Source organism: Drosophila innubila, assembly GCF_004354385.1.
Source record: "Drosophila innubila isolate TH190305 chromosome 3R unlocalized genomic scaffold, UK_Dinn_1.0 2_E_3R, whole genome shotgun sequence".
Lineage (NCBI taxonomy): Eukaryota > Metazoa > Arthropoda > Insecta > Diptera > Drosophilidae > Drosophila > Drosophila innubila.
Genome location: NW_022995380.1, coordinates 26,599,732 through 26,622,170, shown reverse-complemented (window position 1 = coordinate 26,622,170; position 22,439 = coordinate 26,599,732). Strand labels below are relative to the sequence as shown.

The 22,439-nt window shown below is 36.5% G+C and overlaps 2 protein-coding genes across 4 annotated transcripts in view; one reads left to right on the top strand and one right to left on the bottom strand.

Annotated features, from left to right (window-relative positions):
* The window catches only part of LOC117789561 (transcription factor SOX-4), a 31,429-nt gene extending 19,815 nt beyond the window's left edge, over positions 1-11,614 (bottom strand). Inside the window, exon 1 of the mRNA XM_034628591.1 lies at positions 11,230-11,614. Within this exon, the coding sequence (XP_034484482.1) occupies positions 11,230-11,417 (188 nt within the window). The 5' untranslated portion in view covers positions 11,418-11,614. The remainder of the gene's footprint in view (positions 1-11,229) is intronic.
* A 3,626-nt stretch (positions 11,615-15,240) lies between these two features.
* On the top strand, positions 15,241-22,089 carry LOC117789562 (discs overgrown protein kinase). Of its 3 annotated transcripts, XM_034628592.1 has the most exons (5): positions 15,584-15,970; positions 16,118-16,223; positions 18,426-18,549; positions 18,658-20,027; positions 20,520-22,089. In XM_034628592.1, exons 4-5 carry the CDS (start codon positions 18,741-18,743, stop codon positions 20,742-20,744), a joined length of 1,512 nt encoding a protein of 503 aa, XP_034484483.1. In that variant the 5' UTR covers positions 15,584-15,970; positions 16,118-16,223; positions 18,426-18,549; positions 18,658-18,740; the 3' UTR covers positions 20,745-22,089. The 3 variants fall into 3 exon arrangements, with proteins under 3 accessions (XP_034484485.1, XP_034484484.1, XP_034484483.1); XM_034628594.1 differs by lacking the exon at positions 15,584-15,970 and adding an exon at positions 15,241-15,365 and having other exon boundaries at positions 18,423-18,549; positions 18,658-20,598; XM_034628593.1 differs by lacking the exons at positions 15,584-15,970; positions 16,118-16,223 and adding an exon at positions 15,292-15,365 and having other exon boundaries at positions 18,423-18,549.
* The last annotated feature ends 350 nt before the right edge of the window (positions 22,090-22,439 follow it).

The following is a 22,439-nucleotide window of genomic DNA, read 5'->3' as shown; positions in this document are numbered from 1 at the left end:
TTTTTATTTAAAATTTTTAGATAAAACTCAATTTTGTTCGTCACAAAATTGGATATCAGAAAATTTGGGGCTAGAAATTGCTTTCGTCACTAGACTTTTACCTCGTGTAGAGGTTTTTTTTTGTGGGATCATATATATATTTATAAAATCAATACATTTATTTTACTTAATTATATACACAATATACAATTTTACAGAGATTCTATCAATTCTCAATATAGTTCTCCAAATTATAATATTTTTGGTTTATTTTGCAGTCTAAAGGGTATCTAATCGTCGCGCACTCTGAAGTGCATTGCCCTTATTGTGATTTAGCATGTTAACAAAAAATAAAAAAAAAACACTCAGACACAAATTCAATCAAAGACAAGGGCGTGGCAATTGGGCGTTAGATAAAGGTTTCTTCCATTCGGATTACTTTTATACATCTACTCGTTTCTTGTACGAGTATATTGAATTATTTATCCTAAATAAACATGAACTGGTAACAGATTTCCTAGCTACGGCAATGAATTTCGATTGAAGTAAAAGTAAAATGGTGTCAAAATAAGTGAATATGTGTGTGTGTGTGTGTGTGTTTGTGTGTGTGTGTTTGTCTTTTCTCATTCAGTTGCCAATGAATACCTTAGAACATCTATTGTCTGTCTCAATTGGCTTCACTCCAAGCAAATTTAATATGAAAACAATACTTAGCATAAAATCTTTGTTAGGAAATAACAAAATTAAGAGTTTAAAACACATTTGCCATTTGATGGTGATTGTTTTAATGCAGACTTAAATGTTATAACAAGTTACTAAATAAAATAAAGCTGAAACTAATGCAATGTGATGAGAAATTTGCTTTAATTAAATAATTTCTTTTAAATCGTATAACAAGCTCTTTAAAAATTTTGCAGAAAATTGTAATACAATAGTTTGAAAAAGTTTCTTGTGCTAAGCAGGCTCATCTAATGAATTTAAGTACTTTCTAACTAGAAACATGTAACGTGCTCATAATATTAATCAAAAAAAAAAAAAAAAAGAAAAACTTCTAAAAGTTTTCTAATTATTTTGTAACAAGAGTGGCAAAATCTCTTGTAATGGATATGTGATATTTAAAGAAGAAGCAGCAGCCATTTAGTGGAAATTTAAAGGATTTTCGTGTTAATCGAGCATAAAATAGTGCAGAATTCACGTTCATTCATGCAACTCATTTGGCAATTTAGCAGCAGCAAAACTTAAATCCTTTAATACAGCTTAAATTCGAACAACTAATTAATATTTATCAGTTGTTTATTTCGATTTGTCTTTATGGTTAATCCTCTTTGTAGTTTATTTCTGCCCTTTGGGGTGTATGGTTGTGTATATAAAATCTCCGCCTGCGCCTAATTACAACTCGAGCTCGAGTTTTGAGCTTATTAAGCGATTAAAACCGCGACCACAGGGTAAAATGCTAAATGGCGGATCGTCAACGGACATCGGACATTGGACATGGGACATGGGACATTAAGTTGGTGCGTCGCAAGCTGCTTATCTCAATGTTGGTATCGTCGCTTCGTGGGGCAGGTTTCCAATTCAACGTCAAACATGACGCACAACAAGTGCATATATGCATGGCTGTGTGTGTGTGTGTACGTGTGTGTGTGTGTGTGTGTGTGTGTGTGTGTTTGTTGCCAGCTCTCACGCTTGACAGCACGCTAATCAGAATCAAGTGATGTTCGTTTTGCAGCAAGAAGGCGAAGCAGGAAGAGGAGGAGGAGGAGGAGGAAGAGGGGTAGAGGGGTAGAGGGGTACATGGGGCAGGGGCAGCGAGGCAACCCCCAATGGCAGTTGCAAGCACTTGGCAACTCGAGCACGTCTTCATTATTTGTTGCTGTTGTTGTTGTCGTTCTTGTTGCTGTCTTCATTGTTGTAGTTGTTGTTGTTGCATTGAGAGATGCGCAAATCTCATTAAGTGATATCTTCAAGTGGCCGTTAGCTACGACTTGTACGAGTACGAGTATATGAAAAATGAGCATTTTTTTCATTTATTTTTTTTTAAATATTTTTTTTTTTTTGCAATTTTTTGCATATGCCAAAGTGTTTGTGGCAGTTGTTGTTGTTGTTGCTGTTGCTGTTGCACATCGTTTTTATCAGCAATGGGCCATTTGGCGCTTTTGTTATTAAATAAAGGCAATCACTTTGCTTGGCTGCAATCCCAAATATTTACGGTCTCCCCTCCCCTCCCCTGCCCCCATAAAAAATCAGTAAACACAAATTTCCATTTCCATTTTCACATTTTCAATTTGTAAGCGCATGTAAAGTTGACTACAAATGCAGCCAATTAGCAGCGGCAACGTCTCAATGATTTTCACAAGTTCATTTCACAAATATGAAATGTATCTTACAGATGCGCGTGTAAACAAATTACTAAACAGTCACCTCGTCCGTCTCAAGTTGCGGTTGCAGTCGACGTCGCAGTCGCAGTCGCGTGTTTGCTTAGGCAGCGCTGCCCACAAAATTTCCCACGCAACCGATTTTTACGACACTTTTCATTTGGATGCCGGAATATTTCTCACTTTTGGCCACATTCAAGTGGCTCCTCTCGTTTCCCCCTTTCCAACTTGCCGCATTGTCTATTTGCTTTGTCTGCTGCTCTTTTTTTCGCTCGAAAACGAAAACAGCTCAACAGAAAAAAAAAAGACGAGAAGAAGAAGTTGGTCAAACATGGCGAGTCACTGATAAGCCGATAAGAAAACAGTTGCCTATGTGGTGGTGCAGTGGTTCAGTGGCTCATCTGCTACCGTGAGAGTTGCATGCGGGATGTGGCACTCTAAATTTGCTCAGCTTTTGTTGTGACAACAACCGCAACAACAACAACTTAACAGCCGCTGTCAAGGCCTTTGTTGTTGGCGCTCCTTATTGACATTGAATGATATATTCCACGAACTTTGTTGACGTTTTTTGAGGCAGGTTGAGGAAGTCGACAAATTCATTTGAAATTTAAAACAATATACAAATTTTCCACTTTCCTGAAAATTTCATTACATTGCAGTCTAAAATATCTTGAAAGAAATAAATAACCATTTTTTAACTGGAATGTTAACACTAAGTGAATTTAGTGAGATTTTAAATTGAAAAACTTGTTTATCTGATGAAAATCGGCTGCAGCTGACCTTGAATCAGTCCTTTCCATATCATTGAGTCAAAAGCCAATATTCTTAGATTTAATTCCAGCAGCTTTTACTTTTCATACACTCGAAGTTAAGCCCCTCTCAGGTCCCCACTCCAACGGCTCTTCATACGCACTTCATGGACCGCTTTTTTCGCTTTTTCGCCGCTTCTGATTTCATTTTTACCCTGTATATTGAGTATATTAAGTTTGTGGATATTTATGTAACATTCAGATATTTTGAAATACAAATCTATATTTTTTATCAGCATCAACAGCCAAGTCAATATTGCCATTTTTGTATATATATGTGAACCAACAGATCTCAAAGATTGTAAGAGCCAGGAGCATCAAATTTGGTATACAGAGTCTATAGTATATACCCATGTAGGTTAAGTTTATTTAACCTTTTTAGTATTTTCTAATTTAAAAAAAGCCATTCCGTGCTGTAAATTATCTGACATTCAAATTTGTGACGAACGATATGAAATTTACTATTATAAATAAATAAATTGCGAATATTCTTAAACAAAAAAACGTAGAAAGAAATCGGTGCCTTTAATCATTTAAATATTGGCTTTTACTGCTGACGGCAGTCCGCGCTAGTGACGAAAGCAACACGCAGGGTGCTAAAGAGGACTATAATATATGTAGTTCGTCACAAAATTGGATATCAGCAATTTTGGGACATGGAAATAGTGTATTGCAAACTTCGTGATGCTTTCGTCACTAGCGTGGACTGATTAACAAAATATATTATCAAACTAGAAAAACAAAATTGACTAGAAAATTGTCAAAGTGTTTTTATTCGCCGGTTATCGCGTTGTCGAGCACTTTCCACTAAAGCTCTCATACTTGTTTTCAATTTCCAAGTCAATTTATTTTTACAGCCCGACTCGACAAAGAGCCCGAGTGCCGAGCCGGAGAGGAGCCCAAGAGGATGCGGCCAACAGTGTCCAGAGCAGAGCAGAACACGCCAGAGAAGGGGAAGGGGGCAGTAGGAGTCGGGGGTGGAAAGCACTCTCGATGTGCCACACTCAACCACGCAATGAAGAGCGACACTTTAAGTGCCCGGGTTCAGGCCGAAAGCCGAGCAAACTTGTTAAATGTTTTTGTTGCTGCAGTGGCTTCAATCATTTGGCCGAGTACAACCAATGATATGTGATATGGCCAGATATGTCTCTGACATCGATGTTTGCTCGAGCTGCTGCTGCTGCAAGGACAACACTACACAACAAAACACTTTTCATTGCCACCATTTGCATATACTTAGATATTTATTACATAAGTTTGTTCAACAAACTCTAAGAAAAAAAAAAATTTTAGACATCAGAATATTTTTAAATGATGACACGTTTTTGTAGCATAGTGTGACATAGGTAGAATGTGAAATGGAACTTTATCTTTGGTAACAGGAATGGCATTCGCATGTTTTGGGTTGGACTTGGACTTGAACAGGACATAGGACATGGCCATGTCATTTGAAACGGCGACATGGCCAATATTTGATGTTAACCAAATCTCCCCCATCTTTCCCCATGACTCGAACTTTGCCCTTTTCAAATGGCGGATTGACAGGATTTTCGGGGCATGTGCTTAATGCAAAAACCTTTTGCCTTAAAAAAATGATACGCCCCAAAATTTTATGTGCAAATTTTGTAAAACATTTTATTAAATGGCAATAGCGGGAGGAGGTAAAAATAAAAAAAGGAAATTTCTTGTCAACTCGATATTTCACTTCATTTCCTGACGTGTAGCAGCTGGATTTACTTAAGAATCCTGTCAATGTGCGCGCCTGCTTTAACCCAATATATATGTATATATACACTGAAAAAAAAGAACAACGTATAAAGTCAAAAACACTCATCCTAAATATTTTGTTGTTAAAATAAAACCATTTTAAGACCATATTACTAATACTAAGAATATAAATCTAAAAGGTCCAAGTTCTTATTACAAGAAGAAAAATCTGAAGTTGTTTGGTAAGTATTGATATGTCATATTTTAGAAATTGGCAATATTGGTCCCGTTGCGCCGTTCGCGGGTTCGAGTCCTAAAAAAACACGATAAATGACTTTTTTTAAATTTACCAAGCCAGATTCAATTTTTGTATTAAAAAAAAAAAAATTTTAATAATAAATAAAATATAATAAATTAAAAATAAATTTTCAAATTTGTATTTATTTTTTTATTTGTTGATTTTTTTTTTCTTAATACAACATTTGTTTTTTTCTCATAATAAGAACTTGTTATTATTTAAGAATTTTATGTTCTTAGTTTTGAGACCAAAATTTTGATTTTAGAACATTTATTCTCTCTGTGTATAAGTCTACATACGTTTACGTTTATTGCCAGATTTCGACCATTGTCTCGCATCTGTACCTGGTCATAAAACCGCCAAGACTTTGGCAGGCTATCCACGGGTCGAGTGCGACCATCGCAACTCAAATGACAAGGCAGCCAAGGGGAGGATTTTTGTAAATTTACGGACGACTTTTTTGTGGGGGGTGGGGCACTTCTATGCCTCGGGGGTCGTTTAGATGGGGTCCAGTTGGAGGCGAACCGTTAAGTATGCAAAATCTAAACAGACACGACGAACGTGGGCTCGAAACTTTTGCCGACTGTTGTGGTTATGGGCACCGCAACAGCATCAACAGCGACGCCAACATTCTTAGCACCACCAACAACAACAAACGACAACCGACAACATCAGCAACAACAACACGGCAACAACAACAACTGCAATAAAATCAATATTTGTCTTGTAAACCGCACGTGTGTCTCTTTTTGTTGTTGTTGTTGTTTGTATGTAGTACAAAGTGGAAGAACGAACTTGCGAGCATCAGACATGAACATTAGGGTGCATCGATTTTTTCGAAAAAAAAAAAAAAAATGGTAGCCCAAATGCGTAATCTACGTTCAATTGTAAAATGTTTTTACCAAGAAATCATAGTTCAAAACTACTAGTCGCCGTTTTTTTAAGTTGAAAATTTTGGTGTTTTTATCTCGAAATTATTTTTTAAGGTCAATTAGTCTTTTGATTCTATATCCTATTATATAATTTTATATAATTTTAATCCTAACAAGAGCATTGATGCCAATTTTGTCAGGATGGGACTAAAAATACGAAAGATATTTTATTATTATTTATTATTTATTAATATTATTATTAGCAAATACATTTTTTGATTTTTAAACCATGGTTTCTTGGTAAAAAAAAAAAACTTAAAATTTACCGCAGATTACGAATTTGGGTAGTCAGTTTTAATTTTTTTTTTTTTTGTTCCATACAAATTGATGCACCCTAATGACTCTTATTTGACTTGTCGGGATTGGCAGGACCCAAGCACACACTGCATTTAATATTCTAACTTAATGGATGGAAATTTGAATAATTTAATTAAACATTAAACAATATTATAAAACAACATTTTCAAGGACTGCTCTTTAATTTCAGTTTCTAAATAAAATTATTTATAATTCCCTTATAGGTGCTATTCTGTGGCCGTTTTAGAGTTGGTGCCAAAGATTTTTTTTTGACTCATTAGCTATCTAGGAACTCAAGATTTGTTATTTGATTTTTATTTAACATTCTTTGCTTTATAGTTTACTAGCTTTCAATTAATTTATTAAATACTTCTCTTAAATTTTCTTGATCGCTTTCACTTGCTATGCCTATTTCCCTTTATTTTTCTTTTCGGAGAGCATTCCTGATTATTGTTTGTGTCGTATTCTTAAACATTTTTCTACACTGAAATTGAAATAGGTGTAAACTTTTCAACGAAAGATTGATTATATTACAGAAAATATGGTAAATTGGAGCATTTTTGAATGATAACTGTGTCAATGTACGTTGGATTGAATTGAGTATTGATGGGACATGTTGGTCGCTCCCATTTTTGGGTCACACACTCGCTCGAGTGTTGGTTTAGGCAACTGAGATCCGATGTTGGGCATGTAAATTGTCTGGTCGACTAAGCGCACCCCAAAAAAAGAAAGAAAAAAAAAGGAAAACTTTAGTCCACCTTCGATGATATCAGAGTTGACACCCCACCTGGTGGTTGCTTTGATAACCAACAGAGCCAGAAACAGAACCAGATAAGCAATAAATTATTTATAACGTCGAATGCCGATGTCTTCTCGCAGTCGACAACTTATGTCTTATCTAATCGTCGAGTAAATACTTAGAGCAGCGCATAAAATAAGTTGAAGCTATTCCCTCCGAATGGGGTTCAAATCCAACACACGAGTGTGTACAAATGGGGTGTATGGGGTGATATGCTACATATAGTATAGTATATTCAAAGACCACCATAAAGCTATGCATATATAGGGGAAGAAGAAATTGCGCTTCTGTGATAACCGAAAGCGCCAATCGACGAGCTCCTCAAGTGATTGTTGCATTTGTTGTTGTTTTTCACTATTTATTATTCGTTTTATTATTTTTGTTTATATGTTTTCATATGGTTGAGTCATGCTTAATTGATTCAACTAAATTGAATAAATATTTTTTGACATAAATTTGCGGTTTTTGCTCGCAAAGCAATAAAAATCAATGAAGCGTATATTTTTTTAGCATTTACATTTTAAGTATCCACAAAAAAGTTTACCATTGAATAATTTAAAGAAAATAATAAATAAATGTTTAAGTTTTTAGTTGCAGATTTTAAATTGGGATTGTCTAGAGACTAAATAATATCGCATTGTTTTCACCGAATCTAAGAGACATTTTTAGCTTCTAAAAGCACCTGATTCCATGTAATCATCTAAGGAAACTGTTCGTCTATTAGGCTATAGAAAGTTAAAACACTTCGGGCAAAAATGTTGTAATTTGATGTATTCTTTTTAGTTGAGTCTCAAGTTTGAAAAAGTCTCAAGTTGCAAAATCCTTTATGAATTAAAATCTAGTCGAAAAGGCTATAGCTGAGATCCCGACTATAGAATACCCGTTACTTATTTCAATATATATATAAATACCTCATAGAAGATTCTATCTAATAAAAACTACTGCATACTTTTGGTTGCTTGTATTGCTTTAATTATTAATAACTTTGGTTAGCTATTACTGACGTTCTACTTGTCCGACCTTGCTGTAATTAAGTGAGATAATAGATAATATTAATGTATAACGTAAATAGCCTTAAGAACTGCGGATATGGTGATTCTTCGCGATTCGCGGGGGCGGAAGGGGGGAGGCAGAAATTTTAAACAAACTTGATTTTTGTGGTGCTTTTAGAAGTCTGTGTGCCAAATTTGGTTGCTCTATCTCGAAAAGTCCCCGAGATCCTTCTGCTCATACAAACAGAGAGGCAGACTGACGTACATTGATCAAGAATATATATACTTTACAGGGTCAGAGATATCTCCATCTCCCCATCTACTCTTTTACTCATTTTTTAATTAACGGATATAAAAAAATTTAATAAAATTTCTATGCTTAAAGTTTATTTCAACAAACACTTAATTAAGAAACTTTTAGAAGATTACATAAATTTTTGAAAATTTTGCCTCGAGTATGCATGTGATTCTGGCCGGATATACGTCACCCCCCTGATTTCCCCTTGATTCTCACTCTGTAAGGAGGGTGTAGGGTTATTTTCAAGCGATTTAAAGCAACAATAAACTGGCACATAAAGCGCTGAGTAAACAGGGTCTAGTGTTTATGTACATAGACGAGTGGGCAAAGCAAATGAAGGGGTTGGTTGGGGGTTGTAGGGGCTTGTAGGGGCGTTGTGAAGATAAAGGAAACGGTGCTCATATCCTTGTGCAAACACACACGTGTTCTTGACAGCGATTGCGCTTTTTGCAACAATAAACACAACACGGTCCAAGGATGTTTGTCTGTTTGTCTGTGCACAGCTGAGCGCCTTCTTCCTTGATAAGCCGCCGAAGGAGGGAAGAACTGGGGGAGGAGGAATAGTTAACACAGCAGATAAATAAACAGTGATAAGCTGCAGCTTCGATAATCGCTGGGCAAATATTCAAAAGCTGATGATGATGCTGGCCGTTGGTTAAAGGATCACAGGGATCAGCAGAGTTGCCGCCGCACCGTTGTCTTTCTCACGACTCGCAGGCAACTGTGGCGCCAACCAGTCAACTTGTCAACTTATGGATTCGGTTGCACTTGCCACAAGTCAAGTGTCAACGAGCTGCGAGGTCTCTTGCTGAGTAATGCTGGTATTTTAACTGGATTTCGATTTTCTTTTTCACACACGTCTACACCTGTAAGACTCCCCCACCCCTCCCTCTCACGCTCCCAATTCCCCTCCCTTTCCTTCCCTCTTTAAGCCAACTGTCTACGCAGCTTGTTAGCAGTTAACATCTTTATGCTAAAAACATATTTATTCGCTTTTTATGCCTGAATTGATTTGTCGTCGTCTTCATTTTGAGCGTGTTTCTCCGCACATTTATTGTAGCTTGTCCTATGCACTCGTATTTGTTGTATCTTGTTTCTTGTATCTTTGTCTCGCACTTTATACTTCACACTCGACAATATGCGTGTATCTAGATACATGCAAGCACACAAATGTATCTTATAGGTTCGCATATTTGTCCAAATGTGTAAATTCTGTTATATTTACACATTCGCTGTATTACCAATCGCCCTCTATTCTTCTCTCGCTTCGTTCATTCTTATTATTTTTATTTTCATTTCGTTGTGCGCTTTTGCGGTTTGCCAAGTTTGTTTATCCATTTAAATAAAACAACAAACAACAAAATCAAATTGTGTTAATCAGCGCGGGGAGGGAGGGAGGTGGGAAGGCGCCACTCTTAGTCATTCAGAAATAAAGTGCGAAGACCCGTAGAAATCTCTAAGGATTAGCAATTCTTACAATATTACGAATCCAGTTAATATAACTTTTTAAATTGTATTTTTATTAAAGTTTTCCATAAAATAAACTATCTTTTAAGGCTCGTAGGCGATTTTTACAGATAAAATCTATTGTTGTTATAGAATTTATATTTAATTTTATTTGTATTTGTAATCTTTAACTTCATTTTTATACTTGGTAAATTATTCTTAGCCGACTGCTTTTAGTGGTTCATAAATAAATGAATAAATAAATAGTATCTAAAAAAACTAATAATCAAATGTAGCTTTTTATTTGGCACATTTAAATTGCACAGATTAAATGTTAAATTTTTAATTTAGATTTATTTTGAAGCCTTGTCTATTTGGTTATTTAAAAAATAAAGAAAAACTTCAATATAGTTCTTTTTAGAGAAAATTAAATATGTATTGCAAATTAAATTTAAAAAATAGTCACATTTATAAAAATTGTGGTCATATCGAATAGGAGATATTAAATGGTTTAATCAAGTATATATTGGTTTGATAATCAAGAAAGTATTTATGTATATGAATATATGATAAGGCTTTACTTTCTGTCTCTGAGATCAATGAATTGCAACTGGCAGACAAATATTTATATAGAAAGATTGAAGAGTCGGATTTTAAAGTTGCTTATGGTTTATAAAACTAATTCCTTTTGCCACTGATAATTAGTTTAAAAAATATGCATTTCTTAAATATTAGAACCAAACCTAATAAATAAAATAATGTTTATTCATAAATAGGGCTGCAAATCAACTAAATTTAGATTTATGTACCCCTGAAACTTCGGTTCGGATTCGAACCTGGTTCAATTTAATACAAAAATATATTTTTACTGTTTTAATTTTTTTTTTTTCTTGACATTAAAAATCCAATTATGTTATTAAAAATTTTTTGAATTTTCACAATAGCGTAAATATATTTGGAGATTTATATATGACTTTATTAATATATCCGAAAACTATGTCATTTATTATTATCTTATTTTCGAACCGACCCTTTTTTTTAAGAAAGTGGTTTGGTTCAGGTTTTGTAAGTGTTCGGCTCATGATCCAGTTCGGGTTGCTTAAAAGTCCAAAACGAACCGGTGCTGCGGGGTTCGGTTCACAGCCGGTTTGTAGCCTTGTTTTTAAAAAAAGGGCCATGAGAAGTTTATTCTATACTCTAATGAAAATAGCTTCTTAATATGGATTGATCTTTCATTAATTAGATCTTCGTTTTGTGGGCTTATTGCCCTCTGCACTTATTCTACATTTGTTCTTACTTGGCAGATGCTTGCACCAAATTCCAGTCATAGCCCTCCAGGACCTTCATCACGGCACTCGTGATCCGCTCATCCTCCTTGCGACCTCCTTGACCTGCGGCACGCTTCTGTTCCGCTTTGAGGGCATAGTTGGCCAACACCAAAGTCTCAACGGGTTTGGCTCGCTCCGTATTTAAATTAGCGCTCATTTTAATACACAATGTGGCTTAGTCTAAATACCGACGGTAAATCGGTTAGTCAGCGAATCGAAACTTAGATACAGATACTGTTGCAGTTGCAGATACAGATACAGATACACCAAAAATGAAGAATTGAAACACCCACACAGCTGTCGAGGCGACGCGACGAGGCTGACAGACAAACTGCGACTGATCTCGAACTGCGACAGTTGCTCGGCTTTGGATTGTGGACGGTCGGTTTCTTAGTTCGGCGGATACACTGAAAAAAAACAAGGCCAACATCTAAAATTAAGAACATTCATCTTAAATATTTTGTTCTTAAAATAAGAATATTTTTAAACCATATTACTAATCGTAAGAAATTAAAATAACATTTATAAAATTACCGAGACGGAATAAAATGTATATAATTCAAAATTCAAAAAATTCCAAAATTATAAGTTTAAAAATTATTTTTTATTTTGTTGATTTTAATTTTAAGAACATTTATTCTTAAAATAAGAACTTGGTCTTATTTGAAATGTTCTCAAAGATGTGTTTTCTTTTGGGACCAAAATCTTGATGTTAGTACATTTTATTTTTATCAGTGTAGTTGGGTCGCCTAAACGATCGGCAAGATAAGCTCAAGACGTCGTTGGTTGGCTGTTCGTCTATCTGCAACTGGGGCTGACGATCCGCGGCGGGGGCGCACATAAAAATCGCGGTACGCGTGTAAACATTAACATGTTCATGTGAAATTGGGTGCCCCCAGTAACGGGGATAACGGGGGCACCGATCGAGTGACAGTCGCGGCGACCGTGCAACACAGAAAAAGACAGCGAGCGAGAGAGAGAGAGAAAGACTAAGAGAGACTGAAAAAAAATGAAAACAAAATAGAAAACTAAAATCAGTAACACTTTACAGCCACATGTGGATTTATTACACCTCGACAAACGGGGGTGGAATCGGGAGAAACGAAAGGAACTTGCAACAGCGATCAGTGGCCACTTGTTGCAGCTGTATTTAGATGAGGATCGATAAGACCCTCATGATTCTAATGGGAGTAACAACGGCAACGATAAAGGAGCAGGAATAAATAAAGAGTCAAAATAATGAATAATGAATAATAAGAATAAAAAATTGAATGAAAATGATCGAGAAGAACGAACAATTGATAGTTTGCATTAAAACTAAAAGTATCTGTGCTTTCAATATAATTTTCAAAGTGTTGAAAATATTCGAAATAATGCGGCAGGATTTGTTTCTAAATTTAATGTAAAAAAATTGTACAAATTGAACAATTATTATAATAAAGTTAAAGCTTCAAGATCGTTTTTATTTTATAATAAATTGGAATTGGAACGTAGAACGTGGGATCGTAAAAATTGAAATATTAAATCTAAAGAAAAACTTCACCGAAACTAGAGGCTATTCATTTCATGGTCATAAAAAAAATCGATGCGTATTTATGTTTGGCTTTTGTTTCTTTCTTTTAGCTGGTTTCAACTGGCTGTAATTGGAAAACACAAAATGTGACTTTTACCCGGCATTTGTGCTGCTTATTCTTCTTCTTCTTCTATTTCATTGTCGTCCACCGCTTGTTGATTTTTACAACTTTATAATTTTTACAACTCAATTAACTTTTAACTCAAACGCCGCCGGCTCACATACTATGTTAGAAAAAATCGTTGAAATGATCAAAAATTCAAACAATAAAACACGAAAAATGCATAAACGGAATCATAAATACCTACCATATAGGTACTAAGATCGAAGACGTTTGCCAGATGAGCGTTTTATGCGATAAAAACAGAAAAACGAACAAAACAAAATAAAAACAAAACTGAAGTGTCATAAAAGACATCAAAATGGAAATTATTCTCAATACCCCCCCTACACTCTATTGCTGTCTCTGTCTCTCACACACACACACACACTCGAACTAATTCTCGCAATGCTCTCACTTCAGAAATTCGAATCGAGTCTAGCAATTTAATAGCAGCTTCTAACAAGTTGCCCGCGCCTCTTCTTCTACCCCTCTCCTCCGTAATTTCCCCCGTTCCTCCCTCCACTCCCCTGAACAATTTTCCTTGTCGGCAGACATCAAAGTGGCAACTTGTTGATAAACAAAACGGGCAATGCAAAAAATGCAAATAAAAAAATAAGTATTTAATTAATTAAAAATATTTGTTGTTGCGTTTTATAGAAAAAGTCGAATGAAAATTGTTTTTTCGCTGATTTCGATTTTTGTCATCGTTTTTTTCTTTTTGTTTGTTTGATTCTTGTGTCGTAATCAAACTGGAGCAGCGCCGAAAGGTCGCGGAAAAATGCAACAGGCAACGGATGCGACGACCGCTTGACAATTTGCGACTTGCCATGAAATCAAATTATTTGATCTAAGCCGCCGCCAAGCAAGGGGAAGGGGCAGGGGACGCCTCTTGCTGCTCAGCTCGTTCTTAAACGAAACCAAATGGTGCGTTCTTCGTCGAAGTCGACGCAGACGCTGACGCTGACGCCGACGCCGACGATGACGATGCTTTGCCGATGTTAGAAAAACGCCACGCCCCGTCCGCCCCCCCACCGCTGGGCTACAACTCAAAGCGTAGCCTGAAGTCAGCGCCAGCCGTGCGACATGTGTTGCGGAAATATTTAGCAAACAAAAGTCAGGAAATACTTTTATATCCATCTCGCTCGCACGCAACTCATTTGCATGCACGCGCTGATTACGCGTCTCACACTCACACTCACGCTCGCACAAGCAGGCAAAGCAAGAGCATAAAAACAATAACAAAGCACTCGCTGCTCCGGCATTTTGTTTTATTGTTTCTCACCTGATTCACGTTCGTGTTGTCGTTCGTTTGACCATCGGCTCGGGCTGCTATTCGCCGATCGTTAATTGCTTCAGTGTGTATGTGTGTGTGTTTGGGTGTGTGTGAGTGTGTGTGTGTGTGCATGTTTAGTGTAGATCGCAACCGCTGTATGTTTGCTATCGCCGTTGTTTTTTCTTTGTTTTCTCTCAACCAATCGGTGTGAGAGGGGCGTGAGTTGATTAATTAGTTTTAAAGCTCGCATTTGAAAATTAATATCAAATGTCCACCGCTAAAATGTTTAGCTTCAAAACAAATATTTCTCCTATTTAAAGTAATTTAATTGCATTTTATCAAGTGAAATGTCTTCTTAGGTTATTTCGTGATTATTGGATTTCGTCAAAAACTCGTTTAAATTCACAAACGGCTAGACAATGAAAAAATTATAAAAAATCCTGTGTTGCGCTAAAAACTTTTGGGCCAACTTAAATTTTAATTTTCATCAAATTTATTAATTTTTTTATTGAGTTTTTGCGTTTTTCACGATTTTCACGTCTTGTGTAAGACTGTCATTGAAACTTATGGTTCACGTCTCAGCTAATGCTGTCTTTGAAAGCTGAATGCTATGAACATCTCGATATACGTCGACCGACCACCACAATCGGAAAAAATTAGATGAAAATATTAAATTTATAAATGCAAATAAAAATTGAAATAAATTAATAATTTAATGGAAATTTAAAATTGGAAATTAGACAAAATTCAGGTTAACATTTTAATCAAGATTTGAAGCTCGTCAGTCCTCGGGAAGAGAAGCTAGAATATTTAATTTAAAAAAAAAAAATAGATCAAAAAATCAAGAAAATTCTAAAAAAAATTATTCAAAATTTTAAAAAATTCTAGCACAAAAGTTTTTTAAAATATGTACAAAAATGAGGAATACGCATTTTCGTAAATGTACTTAATTTGCTAAGTACAAAAAATCAAACCAGATAGGAAAATTTTGCAGGGTGGCAACCTTTGGGTCGGGTGGCAGCCTTTTACACCTTTCAGCTATAAAATAGCTAAGTTGGCAACAGTGGCAACAAAGATTTATTCTAGCAAATTTTATCAAAGAAATTTAAAATTAATGTAAAATTGCTACGCAATACTTCAAATGAAAGCATAAAAAGTAAGTTAATGATGTATATGTATAAATTTGCAATGTGCGCGTGCTAAATTGTGAAAATTGTGCGTAACAAAAAGGCAAAGAGACTGCTGTGGACAGTGCCAGCAGTGGTGGCTACTTTTTTCGTCTCGCTTTATGTGTGCTTCGTCGTCGTATTCGTATTGTTTCTCTGGTTAATGGTATTGGTGTGAAAACGCTGAAACAGTCAGGCTAGCAACGTGTTTGCTGTAAAACCAACGGCCGTGCAAGCAAGACGACTATATTAATGACTGCATGCAAATGTGTGTGTGTGTATGAGTGCCAGGGCAAACGACTCGCTTGTATTTTTTATATGTCGCTGTCGACGACGTCGTCGTTGTCGTCTCTGTTGTCTCTGTTTAAGTTTATCTCAACAAAATCTTAACAATTTAAAACCCATATTTGTGTGTGTTTTTTTGGCGGTTCTCGTTGTCGTAAATACAAATGTTGGATAGTGCCAAATAACTGTTTTCGTGCGTGGTCAGAAAACGCGTCTGGCAAACAAACGAGAAAAATAAAAATCTTAAAACAATACAACAATTACCAAATGGCTCAAGGTGTTAACTAATAATGTGTCTGATCAGGTGAACGTGAGTGAGCGTGTGTTTTAATAACAACAATAATAGAAACAAAAGAACGAAATTTTATACAACAATTGTTTCCCTTGTTTGCTCTTATCATTGTTGTTCTTGTGAAATTGCAATCCAATTAAACGATGGGCATTATGTATGTTTCAGTTGGAAAATTAAGCAAAAGCAAGCAGTGCAATCAGCAGCGACGCCAGCAGCGACGGCAGCAGCAGCGGAGCAGCCTGGTCAAACAGTGACTCCCGAACCCGCCAAGGTAGGAAAAACAGTCTTCCCTCTCCCTCCCTCTCGCTCCTCCTCCCTCTCTAACAATCAGACTACATCCAGACAGCCATTATACAAAAAGTACAAAATGTAACAAAAACATAACGAATGAAATTTAACGTTAGGTCGCCTCGTCCTCGACAGCGAGGCCAATGACTGCAGCAGCGACGTCGATGTAGTTGACTTCTAAATTAATTGCATAGATTGTTTTATTATCCACGCATATACACTTGGTCAAGAAAGGGTTTTGACAACATAAAAGTGCATTATTCATCTCGTTTGACTTTTGTTCTATACATAAAAAATATATATGTATATATATATATATTTTATTTTGCAAGAGAAATTGTTTTTAGTCAAAATACTTTCTTGACTCACTGTACGCACATAGCAATATACTTATTGGGCTGATGTTTGAGCAACTGTTTTTAGTTTTTCTTGTGTTTTATTTCTTCGTGTTTTGTGGTTTCTTTTCTTTGTTCGTTGTTTCTGTTTCTGTTTTACGGAAGTCTTTTTAGCGCCCGCCAACGCAACGTGACTCTGTTTAGCAATTGCGAAAACGCAACAGAAAACTTTGCACGTACATACATACATACATATCCATATCTATAAATATACATACTTACACATGCTTGTACATGTGCATATGACTTGTTCCGGAACAAGGAGCTCGAACAGGAACAACAACAACAACGACGACAATAAGAAGCCGATGACTGAACTCCCACCACGATCAGCTGTTGCTCTCACACAACAACAAACGCCCACACATACATACATACGAATGTCTCGCTTGCGCACCTGCCAAACGACGAGAGCAACAAAACTAGAACGTGCATTAAAATTGACAGCAAAAACAAACGGTAAACGTTACTCTTTTCTTTTTTTGAGTATGGCGACATGAGCAGAGTGTTAAATAAATCAGCATAAGTGAAGAAAGCGCAGAACAATTACAAAGTAACTGCTTACACACATTCGTGCACACTTGCATACATATGTATGTATGTATTTAAAAAGCCCAACCAGTTTGAGGTTAGAATTGGCCCAGCTTCATAGGTCAAAAGCACACACACACATTCGCAGACTCTTATGCATGAAAATATGTATGTATGTATTGCGTTGTTAAAGGTGCGTGTGTGAGTTACCCACTCACGCACACGAACACGGTATCAAAAGAAAGCGCAGCAAAATAGAGAGAAGAAGCAGACAAGACATGACAAAACATAGAAAGAATAATGCATAGCAGCAGCGACAACAACAACAACAGTCGCCATCATAATAATAGGTACAATAATACATAATTATCTAGTATTTGAAGAAAGCAAAACCAACAACAACAAGAACAACAAAACAATATTTTGTCATTTATCTCGATTCGGAAGGCAAACAAGTGAAAATTTCTATCGCGTTGTTGCTGTGCGTTTTTTGCTTAACCGCTTCAAGATTCGTCTGTTTTGGAGAGAGAGGAAGAGAGAGAGAGAGACTCCATTTTGTGTTGTGCTTTTCACCACTGAAAGTGTCATTTAAATGACACTTTTTGTTGTTTGTTTGCTGCCTATTTTTCCTTTGCCTGTTAACATCTCTAATTGTTTACCTACACACACATACACTGACTCACACACACACACACACACATATATATACATATATATATATATATATATAAAGATATCTCTATCGACGCTTATTGTAGCTGTTAGGGTTTTGTGTTTTGCCGCCTTGCAACTTTTTGAGCTGATTCATCGCTTAATGCTAATGTCGTCATGTCGTCATGTTTGTGTTATTTTTAGATAGCATGTATTTACGCAGAAAGCCAAGCTAAAAGTGCTTGAATCTTCAAAATTGTTGCAAACTGCACTTATAATAGACTTTGTTGTTGTTACAGTTACATAAATGAGCGATTCTTATCTAATTGTCACAAGGCCTCTTATCAGCATCTTTCTTTCATTGTTGTTCACAAATTTACAGCTGTTCTGCAGTGAAATCGATAACTGTCAACTGGCTTATCGATAAGCATACAACAATGCAAAAATAAATATATTTTTCAATATTTGTTATGAGTGACATTTGCAGATTGCTAACTAACGGTAAAGCAGAATGCCGAAGAAGCAAACAGGCAAAAATTAAATGAACCAGAAGAATAACTAATTGAAAGTTTCTTTCTTTCTTTCTTTTCTTTATTTCATTTCAGCAGCCGCAGCTCCCGCGACTGGCCTTAAAATCGAATTCGAACTCGAATTGGAATCTGAATTGGAATCAGCATAAAGAGATATAAGAGATAAAGGCAAATCGAGTACAGATAAAAGGACAGCGCAAGGTTTTTACATTTGCTCATTTGTTTATACACATATTAATGAGTGTTTATTTCTATGTCGAATATATTTAATTAATATGGTTTCTTTACTACAGGGACAGAGACACACACACGCACACTCATAGAGAGAGAGAGAGAGAAAGAGAGAGCGAAAGTATCATCCTAGAAATAAACAAACAAACAGACAACAACAAAATGGAGCTGCGTGTTGGGAACAAATATCGACTTGGCCGCAAGATTGGATCGGGTTCATTCGGCGACATCTATTTGGGCACAACGATCAACACCGGGGAGGAAGTGGCAATCAAACTGGAGTGCATACGCACCAAACATCCACAGCTGCACATCGAGTCCAAGTTCTACAAGACAATGCAGGGCGGGATCGGCATACCCAACATCATCTGGTGCGGCAGCGAGGGTGACTACAATGTGATGGTCATGGAGCTGCTCGGTCCGTCGCTGGAGGATCTGTTTAACTTTTGCTCGCGTCGCTTTTCGCTGAAAACTGTGCTATTGCTGGCCGATCAGATGATATCGCGCATTGACTATATACACTCGCGCGACTTCATCCATCGCGACATTAAGCCGGACAACTTCCTCATGGGTCTCGGCAAGAAGGGTAATCTCGTCTACATCATTGACTTTGGCCTGGCCAAGAAGTTCCGAGATGGCCGCTCTCTCAAGCACATACCGTATCGGGAAAACAAGAATCTAACGGGCACCGCACGCTACGCCTCGATTAATACACATCTGGGCATCGAGCAGTCGCGACGCGACGATCTGGAATCCCTGGGATATGTGCTCATGTACTTCAATCTGGGTGCGCTGCCCTGGCAGGGACTGAAGGCGGCCAACAAGCGACAGAAATACGAGCGCATATCCGAGAAGAAGCTGTCCACATCGATTGTGGTGCTCTGCAAGGGATTCCCCAGCGAGTTTGTCAACTATCTGAACTTCTGCCGACAGATGCACTTTGACCAGCGCCCCGACTACTGCCACTTGCGTAAGCTCTTCCGCAATCTATTCCATCGCCTGGGCTTCACCTATGACTATGTCTTCGACTGGAATTTGCTCAAGTTTGGCGGTCCACGCAACCCTCAGGTGATTCAACAGGCCCAGGACGGCACCGATGGCCAGGGACAGGGTCAGGATGCGGCTGCCGTTGCAGCCGTTGCCGCCGCCACGTCGCACCAGCAGCAACATCAACAGCACAAGGTTAACACGACAATGGCCACCGCCGGTGGCAGCACACAACAAATGCTGGGCAACAGCTCGGCAGCCGGACAAACGCTCGCAATGCTGGGTGGCGGCAACGGCGGCGGCGGCGCCGGTGGACAGCTGATTGGCAACGGCGGACTCAACATGGATGACTCAATGGCGGCCACCAATTCGTCGCGACAGCCGTACGATACGCCCGAGCGGCGTCCCTCGATACGGATGCGTCAGGGCGGTGGATTACAGGCTGGCGGAGTTGTTGGGGATGTACGAAATGCTAAATAATATTTTATTGTTTAGATGCTGTGTGTGTGTGTGATGCATAAATACATACACCAGCAGCAGCTAACCCAGCCACTCTATATATATACACACACACACACACACACTCCCACTCACACACCCACAACCACATTTAGTATATTACGCTGTATAGTTCATATCTAGATACATATATAGATATCTATATCTATATAAATATATGTAATTACATAACATGTTATATGTAAAGTATCGTCAGCGACCTGGTCGCTGGCAACATGTTGCAAGTAGCATACACAGATCGACCATACACACCACACACACACACAGACACACACACGCAATATGAAGCCAATAGCTGCGCTTTTCTTTTGTATATTTTTTGTTTTTTTTTATTATTATTATTTGCGTTCTCTTTGATGCTTCTGATGGATGTTGCAAACAAAAAAAAGAAAAAACCTATGATTAACTTATGCTTAATTTAACTTATAATTTTAGTTGATAAACAATTGCAAGTCGGCGGCAAAAAAGAAATATTATGCACTACAACTAAGTGAAGCCACAGGTCGAACTGCAAGATATCGTAATGCGTTAATTTTAAGCAGAGAGGATGATGACAAACGACAGATGACAATGACAATGACAGACGAAAGGTTCATGTCTTGCATCGCAGAGAAAGCTGTACAATTTTTGGGATGCAAGAAAATGCGACAACATCAATAAAAATACAAGATTATAAACATAAACACAACAAAAAGAATGATGAGTCACACTCTCAGTCGCTCTCTTGCTTGCTATGTGTGTGTTTTGCATTTACACTGCTCAACAAGAACATTATCAACTCGATAAATTACACATTTTGGGGTTACAAGCATTTCGTTAAACCTAACTTTGTATCACAAGCAAAGTAGAAACAACAACAAATATAGGATGAAAAAGAAAAACTTAACAACATCAACTCAACTGAACAAAGGGCAAATTTATATTAAATGAAGGGTATATAAAATATTTAAATATTACATTAAAATAATCTGAATGTACGTTGTAAGCTTCAGTGTAAAGTAAACAAAGGACACATTGTGTGCCAGTGTCTCTAACTTTTAGTGTAGAAACTTAGCATTAATACAAATTACCGAGTAATGAAACGGACATTGAAGAGTTTTTTTTTTTTTGCCACCAACAATTTAAATGGAAAAACTCACAGCATATAAACACACAAAAACACACACAGCCTCAAATAAAATCCACAATCAACCCACATTTATGATTAAGTGTAGAATTCATTTTTAAATGGGAGGCGAAAGTACATTTTTAATACAGCGTAGAAAATGTCCCCAATCGTTTCTCCTCCTCCACCCCCTTAGCTTTAATCGTATGTCGAACAGTTAAAGGAATTATTTATAATTTGTAACTTTGCTTCATTTATATTAAATTCGCGATTAGCGATTTCGATGATAATCTATGTATGTGTTCATTATGATTTGCATTCTTTGTTTCTTCACAATAAAATAAAAAAAAAACAGAAAATTATTATATGTAACTAATAACTTACTGAATAGCATATAACATATACAACACGCTACATAACAAATGTACTTTGCATTGAACATTATATATGTTTTCAATTAGTTTGTAAAGTTGTTAAGGGGCGTGAGCTGCGAGCGCGCATTAAAATTAACGCTAGCTAATAAATTGTAGCTATAATATGAAATTTGTTTATAAGTAATACCAAACCGTAAAGAATAAAAATAACAAAATAAAAACAAACAATATACTTCTAATTGTAAAAGTCAAGAATATGAATTATGAAACAAAAAATTAAAAACAAAACAAAAAAAAAATAAAGAAATGTGCAAAAATACAAAAGTTTATCTTATGAAATGCATATAAAACACATACAATTATGTAAAACTCTACGAAATGCGCCGATATGCCGTTTATATAGCAGTAAAAAACTATGAATAATAAAAAATAAATCGTATAACATATATCTATATGTTTAAATGCCGGCGAGTAAAAGTAAATCAGAAAGTTAAATAAAAATGCATTACGTGATATTTCTTACAAATTGTTTCATTTCTTTTTGTTTATTAGTTTACTTTTTACTTATGTTTGTTCCCATTCTAATATCAATTGGAGCGGAGTTTCGATATTCAATACAAATAACCTAAGGACCATCGAGTGGGACTTTCTTAAGTTGGTTCCAAAAGCGCACGCCTTGTACTTTGACCAAATACAAGTACTTATATACTATATACACGACAAACACAAGAACAATGAACAACAACTAAATAAGGATTGCAACAGTTCCATAGATAGAGCGTAAATCCGTTAAGCTGAGCTGTTCAAATGTAGTTTTCAAGTTTCAAAATGACAACAAATTTTAAGAAAACCAAATGATCAGATAACTTAATGTAC